This window comes from Mobula hypostoma, chromosome 14, assembly GCF_963921235.1.
Source record: "Mobula hypostoma chromosome 14, sMobHyp1.1, whole genome shotgun sequence".
NCBI classification, from domain to species: Eukaryota; Metazoa; Chordata; class Chondrichthyes; order Myliobatiformes; family Myliobatidae; genus Mobula; species Mobula hypostoma.
The window spans coordinates 11769734-11787779 of record NC_086110.1 but is presented as its reverse complement, the minus strand read 5'-3'; the positions used below and the strand labels follow the sequence as shown (position 1 = coordinate 11787779).

The 18046-nt window shown below is 44.3% G+C and overlaps 1 protein-coding gene across 1 annotated transcript in view; it reads left to right on the top strand.

Annotated features, from left to right (window-relative positions):
* Positions 1-2097: 2097 nt before the first annotated feature.
* The window catches only part of LOC134356438 (sperm microtubule inner protein 8-like), a 34613-nt gene continuing 18664 nt past the window's right edge, over positions 2098-18046 (top strand). Inside the window, exon 1 of the mRNA XM_063067384.1 lies at positions 2098-2262. Within this exon, the coding sequence (XP_062923454.1) occupies positions 2203-2262 (60 nt within the window). The 5' untranslated portion in view covers positions 2098-2202. The remainder of the gene's footprint in view (positions 2263-18046) is intronic.

Sequence of the window (18046 nt, the reverse complement as noted above, 5' to 3'; positions counted from 1 at the left end):
GGTATATTGGGAAAATCAGGTTGGTGTGGGATTCCAAGAGGGGTAATTTCTAGAATGCCTATGAGATGGCTTTTTAGAGCAGCTCATGGTTGAGCCCACTAGGGGATCAGTTATTCTGGATTGGGTGTTGTGCAATGAACCAAATTGATTAGAGAGCTTAAGGTAGAAGAACCCTTAGGGGTAAGTGATTATAATATAGTTGAATTCACCCAGAAATCTGAGAAGCAGAAGCTAAAGTCAGATGTATCCATATTACATTGGAGTAGGGGATTTGTAGAGGCATGAGAGAGGAGATGGCCAGAATTGATTGGTAAAGAACACTGGCAGAGATGATGGCAGAGCAGCAGTGGCTGGGATTTCTGGAAGCAATTTGCAAGGCACGAGATATATACATCCCAAAGATGAAGAAGTATTCTAAAGGTAAGATGACACATCCGTGGCTAACAAGGGAAGTCAAAGCCAATATAAAAACCAAAGAGAGGGCATATAATAGAGCAAAAATTAGTGGGAAGTTAGGGGATTGGGACACTTTCAAATACCAACAGAAGGCAACAAAAAAAAGTCATTAGAAATGTAAGGATGGAAAAATGAAATTAAGCTCACTAAATATATTAAAGATACCAGAAGTCTCTTCAGATACATAAAATGTAAAAGAGAGGTGAGAGTGTATATTGGACCACTTGAACATGATGCTGGAGTGGTAGCAATAGGGGACAAGGAAATGGCGGATGAACTGAATAAGTATTCTGCATCAGTCTTCACTGTTGAAGACAGTAGCAGTATGGTGGGCATTTCAGGCACCAGGGGTCATGAAGTATGAAGTTACCATAACTAGCGAGAAGGTTCTTGCTGAAACTGAAAGGTCTGAAGGTAGATAAGTCACCTGGAGCAGATGGTGTCCATCCCAGCATTCTGAAAGAGGTGACTGAAGAGATTGTGGAGACATTAGTAATGGTCTTTCAAGAATCACTGGATTCTGGAATGGTTGCGGAGGAATGGAAAATTGCAAATGTTACTCCACTCTTCAAGAAGGGAAAGAGGCAGAAAAAAGGAAATTATCGGCTAGTTAGTCAGACCTCAGTGATGGGAAGTTGTTGGAGTCGTATGTGGGTTTGGGGTACTGGATGAGTCTGTGGTGAGAAAGGCTAATGCGATGTTAGCATTCATTTCAAGAGCACTGGAATATAAAAGCAAAGATGTAATGCTGAGGCTTTGTAAAGCACTGGAGAGGCTTCGGTTGGTGTATTGTGAGCAGCTTTGGGCCCTTTATCTTGGAAAGGATGTGCTGAAACTGGAGAGGGTTCAAAAGGAGGTCCATGAAAATGATTCTAGGATTGAATGGCTTGTCATATGAAGAATGTTTGATGGCTTTGGGCCTGTATTCACTGGAATTCGGCAGGTTGAGGGGTGACTTCATTGAAACTTTTCAAATGGTGAAAGGCCTTGATAGAGTGGATGTGGAAAGGATGTTTCCTATGGTGGGAGAGTCTGAGACCAGAGGACACAGCCTCAAAATGGAGGGGCATCCTTTTAGAACAGAGATTAGGAGGAATTTCTTTAGTCAGAGTGTGGTGACTAAAGACCACAGGCAGCTGAGAAGGCCAAGTCTTTAAGTATATCTAAGGCAGAGGTTGAAAGGCGGAGTCAGGAAATTGGGGCTTGAGGGGAAAATCGGATCAGACATGATGAAATGGTGGAGCAGACTCATTGGGCCAAATAACCTAATTCTGCTGTTATACCTTATGGTCTTATATCCTATATATTTGTTGTAGAAATCGAGAAATTTTGTCCAAGGTCCAAGTCTTAATTATTAGTTGACGAAAACTGAAATGAAACACCATCAAACGATCTTCATATGACAACATTACACGAAGGACTTAGATTTATAGACTAAATTAAAGACTACAGGATGCCAATTGAGTGGTAAAATTATAAAGTCACCAACTAGGTAACAGTGAATACTACTTCGTTGCTAAGTAACTGTGTGACTCCCTGATACAAATCGCTGTGGGCAATGACCGAGTCGGTGACAAGCAGGTGGGCTGAACCCTCGGGGAGAGCCGTGCAGTCCGATGGAAAACAGCTCGGGAAATGTCAGTCAAGGACCTGACAAGCATCAGGCGCCCTACCGGGTGAAACTGGCCGCCCGCAAAACAGACCTGTATCGTCCCGACCTACCTACCCTCCGCCGCATGCAAATGGATGACGAAGCCGGCAAACTACCAGGCGAGCACAGCCGGAACACCACCAAATGCAGCGCAGGTACCTGTGTTGCTGCAGCAAGGGGGCTGGGGGAAGGGGGTTTATATAACTGGAAGAGGGAAACGACGGCGATACGGGAGGTAGAGGTCACACAGAAAACTTGGCGAGGGGGTTGGAAAACAGACCTGCTTGCGGAAAGGACACACGTGGTTAAAGGTTTACAGAAAGTAACAGTTGCGCTGCCACAGTATCTACGTTACTGAGTAAAGATAAGCCATTATTAGCTGGCCTACCGCGTGAGATACGACATATGTGAGTGAATTCCCCCTCGTTAGAACGTCAGTCTGCCTATTGCTGGAAGAATAAAAGGCCAGTCTATAAGAAGCCCGTTGTTAACGTTTAAAATTCCACTTGAAGTGGCATACACGGAGCTGAATAAAATATGAGGTGGCAAATTATTGCGCCCACCCCACCCCTCCACTGGTGTTATGGACAGTCAGCTGCAAGTTTAATGTTGCATTACTGTTCCCATTGCTATGGGCATACATTTAGGGTGCGCGTTCCTAGCTGCTTTGTACAGTGCTGGATAAATATATCCATAACAAATTGCCAAGGCTTCTTTGCCCCAAATTCCAATCCGCCACAACTGATAAGGACAAAAGACCACTGTCCGCAAGTTGGGTGTTATGAAGTATAAATAAATCGGAAGTTATCGTTGCTTTCTTGCAGTTAGTTCTTCTTGCGTAACCGCACTGTGGGGAGTAGCTCCATCACATAAACTACTGCTGTTCTGGACAAGAGGGTTCACCCACTGTCTCAAGGCAGTTTATAATAGGCGATAAATGCTGCCTTTGACAATGATACGCTCTCAGGTTGGAGGGGCAACACCTTATATTCTGTCTAGGTAGCCTCCAACCTGATGGTATGAGCTTCAATTTCTCAAACTTCCAGTAATACCACCCCCCACCCCCGACTTCACCATTCCCCATTCCCATTTCCCTCCCTCACCTTACCTCCTTACCTGCCCATCACCTCCCTCTCGTGCTCCTCCCCTTCCCCTTCTTTCATGGTCCCCTATCAGATTCTCCCTTCTCCAGCCCTTTAATTCTTTCACCAATCGACTTCACAGCTCTTTGTACTTCACCCCTCACTCTCTCCTGGATCCACCTCTCACCAACTACTTTGTACTTCGTCCTCTCCTCCCCCCACCTTCTTACTTCTTCCAACTTCTCATCTTTTCTCCCCAGTCCTGCCAAAGGGTCTCTGCCCGAAACATTGACTGTACTCTTTTCCATAGATGCTGCCTGGCCTGCTGAGTTCCTCCAGCATTTTGTGTGTGGGCCACATTGGTTTATTAGGATTTTTGAGAATGTATGTATTGTGGCAGAGTGTACATTTTAAGGAGATCCAAGGTATGGCAGCATCACATACAGACTTGAATCAACACTGAGTGGAGTTCAATTGCATTTAATTTACTCCCTTTGCCACCCATACAAAGTAAGCTGCTCTCCACTGAGAGAAACCTGTGGTATTAACCCAACCGCGTGTGGTTCCACAGCTCTTGGGGTTATTTTTCATTATACAACGGGGCTAGAAATAAATATGTTTATTGTAGATCAAGGGTTTCCAACATGGGTTCACAGACCCTTTGGTTAATAGTAGGAGAACATGGCTTAAAAAGGGTTGGGAATCCCTGTTGTAGGTTTAAGGACCTCACTGAAGAACTATTGTCTCCTTTCTTTGTATTAGATAATTTCTCAGATACTGCCTTAACTCTGTTTGATTATCCCAAAGCAACCCACGCAGCACTGGTGAGTACTTTGAGGTGGATGTTAACAATATTGTTATAATGCGCCACAAAGAATGGATATTAAAGATCTGTCAGAATCCAACTCCAAAGGATTGGTGGTTGGTCTCATGTAAATGGGATTCAGAAACTCACAAGCAACACATCATGTCCAAGGTCACTGTAGGGGCCAGTTATCTATTTATTGTCTGTCTGTATTGTATGTGTGTTGTGCTCCCTCACTCAGGGTTAAGGCCACTCATTCTAGAACTAAAGGAAGCAGCTTTCCTACTACTGTGGCCATTGATCCTGGAACTAAAGGAAGGGGAATGGTTTCATCAAACAAAAGGGTTTGTCTGCTCTGTGGGGCTGGATTTGTGCCCTCAGCTGGAGAAAAGGGCTCAGAGTGAGAAGGTTGTCTTCCTAAAGAAAAATGGTGTCTGCTTCGGCTGTTCCTGTACAGGTTATGTCAGCAAAGATTGCAGGAAGTGTCTTTCATGCAAGGTATGCAGTTTTAAGCACCCCAGCATACTTAATGTCTGCTCAAAGAGAAGGGGAGCAGAATCAGAATAAGCCATGAAAGAACCAGACACAGCAGTGGGCAGTGTGACATCCAGTATTCTTGCAGGAGCTGGCAATCATGATTATAAACTTTCTGTAGTTCCACTACAAGTGAAGTCTAAGAAAGGTAACAAGACAGTGGTTACTTAATGCTTTTCTAGATCGAGGAGGTACAGCAGTGTCCTGCACAGTGGGCCTCAGGAACAAGCTCAACCTGACAGGAAAAAGAACATGCATTCTCTTATGCACCATGGTTTAAGAGAAGATTGTGAGTAGCTACATTGCTCCTGGATGGGAAGTGGCTGGCTGAGGTGGTGAAAACTATTGTGAACTGCCTAACATCGATACACAGGAAAGTCTGCCTGTCCATGGAGGGAACTTTCCATGAGAGAACGATCTCCAGGGATGGTCTCACTTGAAATATATTTGTTTACCAGATACTGATTCAGAAACTGAGCTGTTGAAAGGGACAAATGTGCCTAAAGCATTAGAGCTGTTGCAAGTGATTCACAGTGTTAATGATGGACCTTATGCAACTAGAATAATGTTGGGTTAGACTGTTAATGGACCACTGAAAGGAGATTTTGGTGCTGAAAGAGACAGTACATGGGTAAAGCTGAAGGTTAACAGGATCTCAGTTTTGAACTTGGATGAGCTTTGGCAGCAGCAGTTTAAGACAGACTTCCCAGAATGGAGTCAGGGTGAACAACTTGTCAAGAGAAGACCACAAGTTCGTGAAGCTGGTTACAAAGTCTGAAAAGCTGGTGGATGGCCACTACCAGATTAATTTACCTTTGAGAAAGAGGGGATCAATTTGCTGAGTAATAGGAAGACTGCAGACCCATTTGAGGAAATCAGTGGCCTGAATTTTTAGAATTAAGAACATGCTCTTGTTTCTTCATCAGAAGAGGGAGCAATTGAACATTACTCTTGCTCGGTCTGACTTGGATGAAGAACAACAAAAGTATTCTTTGGAGAAAGAGATGGAAAGGGCTGAAATGGAGATAATTGGGTTTTGCCAAAGAAAGAGATCCAGATGAATTCTCACGTTTACCAAGAGAAGAAAGTGTGAGAAGGAACAGCCATATTTTCAAGCTCAGTCCAGTACTTGAAGAAGGTACTCTGAGAGTTGATGGAGGGCTTAGTAGGGCAGCTATGCCTGATGAGTGTAGACATCCTGTTTCACTGGCAAAGGATCTCCTTATCTCAGACATCCTCCTGAGGCATGTACGTCAAGAGTTAGGACATGGTAGCTGTGACCACATGTTGTCCAACTTGTGCCCAAACTACTGGATTCTAGGTGCTAGTACAGCTATAAGAAGAACCCTGTCTAAGTGTGTTGTTTGTCAACAGTCGCGCACAACTCCAGGATGCCAATCGACCTGTGAACAAGTCTCTCCACATGAGCATCTGTAGGAGTGGACTACTTTGGACCATTTAAGGTGAAGAACAGATGGAGTGCAGTGAAGAGGTGTAGGGTCATATTTACCTGTCTAGCTGTACACAATGTTCACATTGAAGTGGTGTCTTCTTTAGACACAAATTCCTTGGTTAATGCACTTTGACATTTTATAGCAAGACGAGGACAGGTTTGTGAACTGTGCTCTGATAATGTGACAAACTTTGTTGGAGCTAAGTGTGAGTTAAGATAAGCCATTGAAAGGTGGAATCATTCACAGGTCAGCAATGTCCTTCTTCAGAAAAGAATTCAGTGGATTTTCAATCTCCCAGCTGGCTCACGTCATGGAGGAACATGGGAGAGATTGATCAGGTCTGTGTGTGTAACCCTCAGGCTTGCCCAGCTTGTGTTCGTCTGGGGGAAAACCGCCTTTGGCCCCGCCAAACTGAGAAATCACGTTTGTGTGGATGCTGTGTAATGTACCGCCCAGTTACAAACCCACAAAGCAAGATATCAGACAGTACACCATATGCAATTATATGATTGAACTTTATGAATCTTAATCTGAATATAGGGTTAGTAATGAAAAAAAAGGGCCCAATTCAAGGAAAGGTCAAAAGTGCAAGTTGGAGCTCACTCAGTTGTCATTCTTCCACCATCTATCTCCTCCGAGCGTCGCCGACCTTCGGAACCTCAGATCCCAGTTCACTCCGTCTGGTGGTCTACCAGCTCTCTCCACACACGTCTTCCCTCTTCATCTCTCCTCGACAAGAGACTGCAAAAAACAGCCTTCCAGATTCACAAGACAGAGCAACAATCTCTGATAGGCTAACATGCATACTACAGGCCTGTTATCTCCAGCCATAACCCAAACATTGCTGCTACAGAGAAACCATTACCCCAGCTGTGAACATTACAGGGAAATGCCTTTGCAGTGAAACATTCCAAAGAAGCCATTACATTAGCAGTGAATCCTTACAGATCATTACACGTGAAAGGTTCTTAATTCCACCATGTAGGCTTAGAACTTTGACGAAGAGGGTTTCCACCCAGTCCTTGCAAAGCAGAGCCTATTTTCAATGGTCCTGCAATTAGTAAGGCATCGTCTGATCCCAATGACTTGGAAAGTGTGATTTCCAACCATCTGTTGCTTCTGAAGACTTCAGTATCCTTGCCACCAGGAGACTTCCAAAAGGAAGATATTTATGCTCGTCGTAGATAGAAGCAGGCCCAGTACATGTCAAACTTGTTTTGGATATGGTGGGTCAAGGAGCACTTACCACAGTTACAGGAACGTCAGAAATGGTCAGGTATAAAGCACAATTTCCTCCCAGGAGACATTGTGCTTATAGTTGATGACACAGTGCCTCACAACTCGTGGATCATGCGAAGAGTCATTCAAGTCTTTCCACACAGAAGAGGATTTGTGAAGTAGGTGCGCATCAAGACCAAGACCAGCTGTTTGGACAGCTTTATAAGAAAGACCTGTCTTCTACAGGAGGCAGTGGTTTGAGAAGCTACAGCTACAGCTCCAAAGCTTCACTTACTTTGGTTGTTTGACTTACATGACATTGACATGACTTGCTGAGTTGTGAGAGAGTGGTGGCAAAGATCACTCTGTTCTGGGCTAAGTACTAATAACCTCTGGCAGAGATGACTGTTACATGATATGGCTTAAAGAAGAAAGAAGATATTTGCATAAATGTTAACATGTGTTGACAATACGTGAATGTTTATCCTTGAAGATTTTATGTCTCCTATTTCGTAATACATAATTGTAATTATTATAATGTTATACTAATTAGGGGCAGGGATGTAGGAGCCCTGCATCTACTTATTGTCTGTCTGTATTGTATTTGTGTCGTGCATCCTCACTTGGGGTTAAGATCAATTGTCATGTGCGTTTGGGTGGCGGTAGAAACAAATGAATATAGTCACCTGTTCATCTGCATGGCAGCATCGAGAGGGGTGAGTAGGGAGCGCATATTTTATGTTGACCGTTCCGCTTTGTTTGAATTTGATCCCATTACACTCGTATCAGTCATTTTTGTTTTACGTGAATTACGGAAGAGTTGAATGATTTTATTCTTGGTTAGTAATAAAGGATGAAGCATACTTCTTCAACTTTAAATTCAGTTATTGGATGCACATCATACAGTGCAATATTCCCTCACATAGCCTATTAGTGACATTTAATTTGTTTTCTAGTACATACAGCCATTAACATAATTAAGTGTCTATATTGTTTCTGACATTTTGTTACCCCAGCCAAAACTGCAGGTTTGCAACATCTATGCCAATAAAAAGACTGCAGTTAATGGATTGTAACAAATTTAATCAAATGCAGGGTTGATTCAGATAAAGCCAGTCACAAACAGTATAACTTCAAAGCCTTCCATCACAATCTTTGCAAATCATCACTCATTGCAATCCGTTTTCCTTGAAATTAATTCACAATCACCTGCAGAGTAGGAATAGATCATATGAACCCTCCAGCTTCTCCCAGCATTCCGTAAGATGATGGCTGATCCACTGCCCAAAATGAGTCAACCTCCGCCTTGAGTGGTTCCAACAACTGAGCATCCATAGGGTAGGGAATTTCAAAAGGTTAAAGCCTTTTATGTAAATAAGTTTCTCCTCATCTCCGTTCTAAATGGTAGACCCCTTTCTCTGAGTCTGTGTTCTCGGGTCTGTAGCCAGTGCTCAGGACAGAGGAGAAGCCGGCGCCCGGCCGGGAGGACAAGACTGGGTTTGGAGGAGCTGACCTGGATGCAGACAGTATCGCTGCCTGTTACTCGAAGACATTGGAGTTGGTGTAGAAAAGCAGTGTCTTGGACGTTTCTCTTGTGATCGCAAGACCCCTTTGGACATTGCTACTGTAAGATGCTGCAGGCCTGTTTCCCTTGTTTGTTTGCGAGACAGTATGGTCTCGGTTGCCATGAGGACCAGACCTCAAGCTGTGGGCTTACCCGCTGCTGCAGTCCAGGTGAGAAGATGCTGGAGGTTGTGTAGCATAGCCTCTCCTGTCAGTGATGCCCTCCAGTGCTCAACCAGTGGAATGACAGACTAGATTGTCAAGAGTTGTACCATCAATTTGCATATCACTCAGGGACTTGGACTATATATGTGTTTTCTTGTGTAACAATGTGTTTTTCTCTCTCTCTTCCCCTCTCCCCTCAACCCCACTCCTCCCCCACCCCCCGAATTTATGTTATGCACCAGGGCCCCTGTCTCGTTCGGTTGTATCCATGTATGTTTTCAATGATAATATTTGATTTTATTAAAGGGTTTTCCATAAGTTAAGGGATCATGGAAGTAGAAGTAATAATTTACATGGATATATATGTTTAAAAAACAGGAAAATATAAATAAGTAACAGGCAATTACTAATGGGGTGCCACAGAAATTAGAACTTTGCCCTCAGGTATTTACAGTATATATGTTAATAACTGGAATAAATAAACAGATTGCATGTACAAAGCTTGGCAGGAAAGTGAACCATGAAGAAAGTGGAGGCTATTCAAAGAGAAACAGACGTGTTGGATGAATACATAAAATGGCTGCTGGAACGTGAGGTGGAAAAATATTAATAGAAAAAGTTATTCAAAACTGTGAGACTATTGTAAATATTGGTGTACAGTGCAAATCTGAAGTACAGACAGATTCATGAAACTTAGCAGGCATGCATGCAAGGATAGTAAGCATTGAGGAAGCTAAATAGTATGTTGCTCCTTATTGTATAAAAGAGAGACTGCAAGAATTTAAAAAAACAAACTTTCTGGGATTTAACAAGGTTTCAATGAGACTGCAAACACTTCAATCCATGGCCTCCTCTGCTGTCAAGATGAAGCCACACTCAGGTTGGAGGAACAACACCTTATGTTCCGTCTGGGTAGCCTCCAACCTGATAACATGAACATTGATTTCTCTAACTTCTGTTAATGCCCCTCCTCCCCTTCTTACCCCATCCCTTATTTATTTTTATTTCCCCCCTTTTTTTTTCTTCTCTCTCTGTCCCTCTCACAATCACTCCTTGCCTTCTCTCCATCTTCCTCTGGGCTCGCCTCCCCCCTTTCTTTCTCCCTAGGCCTCCTGTCCCATGATCCTCCCCCTTCTCCAACTCTGTATCAACTTTCCAGCTCTTAGTTTCTTCCCTCCCCCTCCTGTATTCTCCTATCATTTCGGATCTCCCCCTCCCCCTCCCACTTTCAAATCTCTTACTATCTCTTCTTTCAGTTAGTCCTGACGAAGGGTCTCAGCCCGAAACGTCAGCTGTACTTCCTCCTATAGATGCTGCCTGGCTTGCTGTGTTCCACCAGCATTTTGTGTGTGTTGCTTCAATAAGACTGCATTCATTTTAGGAACCAACCCCTAGACTGGTTCCTAAAATAAATAAGTGGTCCTATGAGGAGATTCAAGTTGAATGGGAGATGAACAAAATTCTAGGCTATTTCAAGGAGTCAAGAACTAGAGAACATCAAAGTTCAAATTTTGAGTTGTTTAGTCAAATACAGTTTGAAAATGCACATATGTCACAGCCACTGGTTCATTCTTATTCATCCCGCTCAAAAAAGAATCTCTATCAGATGTACCAAATATGTTGCTTCTGTGTAATTATACGGTGTCTGAATGCCATATTAACACATCCATTATCATTATCACATTCTTTGTTACGCATTTCGGCATTTTGACATAAGGCTAAGTGGGAAATTAGATAAACAAATTTGTCCTTTATAACCCTGTGATTTCAGTCTCTGGGGCTGACATGAAAGCATCCTTCAGGAGGGTGAACCCACAAGAAGCATCTGGCCCAGATGGGATACCTGGCCAAGTACTAAAGACTTGTGCTGATCAACTGGCTGGAGTGTTCACTGCGATGTTTAACTTCTTACTTCAGCAGTTTGAAGAGACGACCTGCTTCAACGGGGTACTGATTGTGGATGATCAGCCATGATCACAGTGAATGGTGGGGCTGGCTCAAAGGGCCGAATGGCCTACTCCTGCATCTATTGTCTATTGTCTATATAATCACACTGGACAACAAAGATTTTGCTTCCTGAATACTTTTAGGAGTGTCTTACGGATTTTAGGTTGCTGATCATGAAAATCACCATGTAATTTCCCTACCACACACCATTGATTTGAAGCCGCCTATATTTGTTATTTCAATTCAATAATTCAAGTCAGAATAACTGATGCGAAAATGAAGGAAGCCATGTTTGTTTGGTCCACAAATCAAACAGGTCATCAATGACAGGCAATTCAAAGAACTTATAAAGGGACTGGAGAAAATCGCATGGAAAGCATTCAAGGATGTTGAAAGTTTCTTGGCAACTACAGAGCAACAAACTACGTGCAGCTGGTTGACAACATCCTTCAAGCAGACAAAACCATGAAGCACAATACGTCACTGAAGATTCATTTTCTGCATTTCCGTTTAGACTTCTTCCCTGCAAATCTTGGCGCTGTCAGTTACGAACAGGGTGAAAGGTTTCACTGGGATATTGAGGTCATGGAGAAACTATATTAGCATGTAGGAGGGAGATTGAAAACCTAGCTGAATGGTGTCATAACAACAACCTCTCACACAATGTCAGCAAGACCATGTAGTTGATTAGCGTTAATTTGAGGAAGAAATCAGAGGTCCATGAGCCAGTCCTCATCAGGGGATCAGATGTGGAGAGGGTCAGCAACTTTAAATTCCTCGGTGCTATCATTTCAGAAGATCTGTTCTTGGCACAGCCCGCAAGTGCAATTACCAAGAAAGCATGACAGTGCCTCTACTTCCTTAGAAGTTTGCGAAGATGTCGTGCCAAGTCTAAAACTGTGACAACCTTTGACAGATATGTGGTGGAGAGTGTACTGGCTGTTGCATCATGGCCTAGTATGGAAACACCAATACCCTTGAATGGAAAATCTTACAAAAATTAGTAGATATGGCTCAGTCCATCACAGATAAAGCCATCCCCACCATTGAGCACATCTACAAAGAACCCTGTCGATGGAAAGCAGCATCTATCATCAAGAACCACCACTGCCCTGGCCATGCTCTCCGTTCACTACTGCCAACAAGAAGAAGGTACTGGAGCCTCATGACCGGCCCCACCAGGCTCAGGAACAGTTATTACCTCTTGAACCAGAAGGGATATTTTCACCCGACTTTACTTGCCTCATCACTGAACTGTTCCCACAAATTATAGATTCACTTTCAAAGACTCTTCATCACGTTCTGGATGTTTATTGCTTATTTATTTATTATTATTATATTTTTTCTTTTGTATTTGCACAGTCTGTTGTCTTTGTCTCGCTGTTTGTCTGTCTTTCATTGATTCTATTATTTCTTGGATTTGCTGAGTATGTCCACAGGAAAATAAATCTCAGGGTTGTATATGGTGACATACATGTACTTTGATAATAAACTTACTTTGAACTTTTTACCAGAATTCCTTCTTCATCTCATCTACTGGTTTCCCACAGCATATTTTGCACCCTGGAACAGTTCCCTGCCATTACTCAATTTCACTTATTTGTGACTGTTGCCTTTTAATGTTACATTAACCCTGATATTTCCCCATGCACACGGTATTCATATTTCTTAGGGCAAGGTACCATTAATGACAGGTTCACTGCCAGACACTAATGTGGTCCTATCTGAAAGCTGTGAGAGCTGTACAGTGTGGTGTTGTTCACTTTCATATCAATAGTCCAATTACCATTGTTTGTAAATTAGGACGTAAGAAACCAGAAGGGAGCAGCCTGGACCTCTAGGCTTGCTCCAACATAAGCCAAAGCAATATGAATAAAAATATAGCTTAGCACACAATTTTACACAAGACTTTGAAAAACATTTTCTTACTAAGTGATGTGATCAGGCTCATATTGGCCTAGAATGTGAAGCCTATGCTTGTTTTTTGCTGCACAATTATTCAATTTTGGGTAAGCACAGATGGATTTCACTTTCAACTGAAATGAGACAATCTCTATGCTTGCTCTTGATGCTTGTTAAACAAGAAAAGGCTTGTTCACGCATGTAAGAAGTTGAAAACTGCAGGACAATGTTCATTGTTTTCCTATGAATGGCAGAATATTCTTCTTTCACAGAAATTCAGAACTTGTCCAGGGGCAGGTCGGTAAATCTCAAACAACAGGAATTCTGCAGATGCTGGAAATTCAAGCAATACACATCAAAGTTGCTGGTGAACGCAGCAGGCCAGGCAGCATCTCTAGGAAGAGGTACAGTCGACGTTTCAGGCCGAGACCCTTCATCAGGACTAACTGAAGGAAGAGTTAGTAAGAGATTTGAAAGTGGGAGGGGGAGGGGGAGATCCAAAACAATAGGAGAAGACAGGAGGGGGAGGGATGGAGCCAAGAGCTGGGCAGTTGATTGGCAAAAGGGATATGAGTGGATCATGGGACAGGAGGCCTGGGGAGAGAGACGGGGGGGCATGAAACTAGAGGATGGGCAAGGGGTATAGTCAGAGGGACAGAGGGAGAAAAAGGAGAGTGAGAGAAAGAATGTGTGTGTAAAATTAAATAACAATGGGGTACGGGGGGGGAGGTGGGGCATTAGCGGAAGTTAGAGAAGTCAGCGTTCATGCCATCAGGTTGGAGGCTACCCAGACGGAATATAAGCTGTTGTTCCTCCAACCTGAGTGTGGCTTCATCTTTACAGTAGAGGAGGCCGTGGATAGACATGTCAGAATGGGATGTGGAATTAAAATGTGTGGCCACTGGGAGATCCTGCTTTCTCTGGCGGACAGAGCGTAGGTGTTCAGCAAAGCAGTCTCCCAGTCTGCGTTGGGTCTCGCCAATGTATAGAAGGCCACATCAGGAGCACCGGACACAGTATATTACCCCAGCCGACTCACAGGTGAAGTGTCGCCTCACCTGGAAGGTCTGTCTGGGGCCCTGAATGGTGGTAAGGGAGGAAGTGTAAGGGCATGTGTAGCACTTGTTCCGCTTACAAGGATAAGTGCCAGGAGGACGATCAGTGGGGAGGGATGGTGGGGACGAATGGACAAGGGTCGCGTAGGGAGCGATCTCTGCGGAAAGCAGAGGTGGGGGGGAGGGAAAGATGTGCTTAATGGTGGGATCCCGTTAGAGGTGGCGGGAGTTACGGAGAATAATATGTTGGACCCAGAGGCTGGTGGGGTGGTAGGTGAGGACCAGGGGAACCCTATTCCTAGTGGGGTGGCGGGAGGATGGAGTGAGAGCAGATGTGCGTGAAATGGGGGAGATGCGTTTGAGAGCAGAGTTGATGGTAGAGGAAAGGAAGCCCCTTTCTTTAAAAAAGGAGGACATCTCCCTCTTCCTGGAATGAAAAGCCTCATCCTGAGAGCAGATGCGGCAGAGACAGAGTAATTGCGAGAAGGGGATGGCATTTTTGCAAGAGACAGGGTGAGAAGAGGAATAGTCCAGATAGCTGTGAGAGTCAGTAGGCTTATAGTAGACATCAGTGGATAAGCTGTCTCCAGAGATAGAGACAAAAAGATCTAGAAAGGGGAGGGAGGTATCAGAAATGGACCAGGTAAACTTGAGGGCAGGGTGAAAGTTGGAGGCAAAGTTAATAAAGTCAACGAGCTCAGCATGCGTGCAGGAAGCAGCGCCAATGCAGTCGTCGATGTAGCAAAGGAAAAGTGGGGGACAGATACCAGAATAGGCACGGAACATAGATTGTTCCACAAACCCAACAAAAAGGCAGGCATAGCTAGGACCCATACGGGTGCCCATAGCTACACCTTTAGTTTGGAAGAAGTGGGAGGAGCCAAAGGAGAAATTATTAAGAGTAAGGACTAATTCCGCTAGACGGAGCAGAGTGGTAGTAGAGGGGAGCTGATTAGGTCTGGAATCCAAAAAGAAGCGGAGAGCTTTGAGACCTTCCTGATGGGGGATGGAAGTATACAGGGACTGGACATCCATGGTGAAAATAAAGCGGTGGGGGCCAGGGAACTTAAAATCATCGAAAAGTTTAAGAGCGTGAGAAGTGTCACGAACATAGGTAGGGAGGGATTGAACAAGGGGGGATAAAACCGTGTCGAGGTATGCAGAAACGAGTTCGGTGGGGCAGGAGCAAGCTGAGACAATAGGTCTGCCAGGACAGGCAGGTTTGTGGATCTTGGGTAGGAGGTAGAAATGGGAAGTGCGAGGTGTGGGAACTATAAGGTTGGTAGCAGTGGATGGGAGATCCCCTGAGTGGATAAAGTCGGTGATGGTGTGGGAGGCAATGGCCTGGTGCTCCTTAGTGGGCTCACGATCGAGGGGTAAATGAGAGGAGGTATCCGCGAGTTGACGCTGTGCCTCGGCAAGATAGAGGTCAGTACGCCAGACTACAGCAGCACCCCCCTTATCGGAGTACGCCAGACTGCAAGTCTCATCTTGAGTGCACAATCGGAGTGCAGCTCACGAAGTTCTTTCTCTTCTCTCAAAGTCAAGTTCTCAGGCTGAGCAGATTCCCTGACCCAGCCAAGCACTTGTGTTGAATGGGAGGGAAAATACTGTTCCATTTTGTTCTGCAGTTCTTCCAGGTGGTTTTCAATAAGACTTCAGATTTTCTGACATCCTTCCTCACTCTCAAGCCCAAGCAGCAGTGGAAATATTTCAAGATTTCCTTTTGCAACTTGATTTTTCCAAAGATTCAGTTTCCTTTTAAATCCAAGAATCCTGTCACATGAAATCAAAACATTTTCTCCAGGGCCTTTCAGAGACATGTTCAACTGGTTCATATGAAGAGAAATGTCTGCTAAGTTTCTGTAGCCATTCTTCATCTTCAAAGCACTCAGCAAAATCAGGCCGCCTATTTTCTTAAAGTACTCCAGCAATTCACCATTCAGCTCAAACACCCTGTTGAGAACTCTTCCTCTGCTAAGCCACTGGATTTTTCTATATGTAGCAGGAGATTGATGTGTTCTTGTCCAGGTTTTCAGACAGTTTTTAAAATATTTTCAAGTGAACTGATAGGGAGGGAGAGCTGATGTCACAGACCAAGTTGGCGAGTCCATTCAATGCTTGGAAAATGCACTTCAGGCTCCCCATCAGCCTACCGTCATCCCCTCCGTGCAATACAGCCCCCACCAATTATCAGCCTCCCGTCCTCCCCTCCGTGCAATACAGCCCTCACCAATTATCAGCCTACCGTCCTCCCCTCCGTGCAATACAGCCCTCACCAATTATCAGCCTCCCGTCCTCCCCTCCGTGCAATACAGCCCTCACCAATTATCAGCCTCCCGTCCTCCCCTCCGTGCAATACAGCCCTCACCAATTATCAGCCTACCGTCCTCCCCTCCGTGCAATACAGCCCTCACCAATTATCAGCCTACCGTCCTCCCCTCCGTGCAATACAGCCCTCACCAATTATCAGCCTCCCGTCCTCCCCTCCGTGCAATACAGCCCTCACCAGTTATCAGCCTCCCGTCCTCCCCTCCGTGCAATACAGCCCTCACCAATTATCAGCCTACCGTCCTCCCCTCCGTGCAATACAGCCCTCACCAATTATCAGCCTCCCGTCCTCCCCTCCGTGCAATACAGCCCTCACCAATTATCAGCCTCCCGTCCTCCCCTCCGTGCAATACAGCCCTCACCAATTATCAGCCTCCCGTCCTCCCCTCCGTGCAATACAGCCCTCACCAATTATCAGCCTACCGTCCTCCCCTCCGTGCAATACAGCCCTCACCAATTATCAGCCTCCCGTCCTCCCCTCCGTACAATACAGCAATTATCCCAATTTATCCCGATCTCATGTCAAAAACTGAGTATGGATTGACCCAACTAAACACGATCCTGTTGCCCGCTGCCACACTGGGCTGAGAGGCCGCTAACGAGGTTTGCTAATGGGGTTGCTCGGTCACAGTCCACCATTGCGAGTGCTAGCATTGCGCCTTGCGCCAAGTTCAAAAAATATTTTAAAAATCACATTTGTCTGCTGTAAATACATATTACGGTTGGAATGGTACTTGTGTTCCCAGGCTCTGATGAGATAACTTGTGAATACAGTATCATGTTTATGCCAGTCATTCTTACTCCTTTCCCATGCCGTCACAAATTCAGATGTGTACTAGTCATCATGTTTTGATCATTATCAGTAAAAAAAAATCAAGTGCAATGTGTTCCAAATAGCTGCTGATGGAAGTACACTGTTGAAAAATGACCCCCCGGTGAAGGTGCAGGGTCCATATTAGTGCCCATGTTTCCAACCAATGTTGTCCCAGGGCAGGTGAGCAAAGTGGGCTCAAAGGATGTAAAGCAGGAACACAATGTTTCCTGTATTTATATGGCACTTTTATGACCTCAGTATGTCCAAAGCACTGGGAAATACTTTAGACATAATCAAATTTTGTTACAAGGAAATTTTGCTCATGTCAAGGCTTCATAACAACACATTGGAGTGGACCTTGTTGCCTGGAAATTTGCCACCTGTGATCCCTGTATACCTACACTTACGTGGGTGATCCCTCACTCACACACACTCACACACACACACAAAACATATATATCTTGGGCTGGGCAGCGTGGTGCAGATTCTTAGAGTGTAGTATTGGCATTGATTTTAATGGATTTGAAAATATTAAAGATTGAAGTTAATAATTCAGATGGATTAACAATTAATGAATATATTTAAAAATGGTTGACTACTACAATACTATATAATAGAACATTAAAATGAAGCTAGCTTTTTATTTGAAGAAAGCTTGCCTTCCTAGAGTCATAAAACAGTATAGCACAGAAACAGGCCCTTTGGCCCATCTAGTCTGTGCCAAACCCTTGATCTGCCTTGTCCTATCAACCTGCATCCGGATTATACCTAATTCACTAGCTCATCTTGAATGCCAAGCGACTGAACCTTCCCAACCAACCCCCTTGTTGAACCTTGTCAAATGCCTTGCTGAAGTCCATGTAGACAACATCCACAGCCTTGCCTTCATCAACTTTCCGGGTAACTTCCTTGAAAAACTCTATAAAATTGGTTAGACGCGATACAAAGCAATGCTGACTATTCCTAATCAGTCCCTATCTTTCCAAATAGTTAAGTATCTGGTCACTTAGAATACCTTCCAATAACTTTCCCACTACTGATGTCAGGCTCCTACTCCTTGACTGCATTG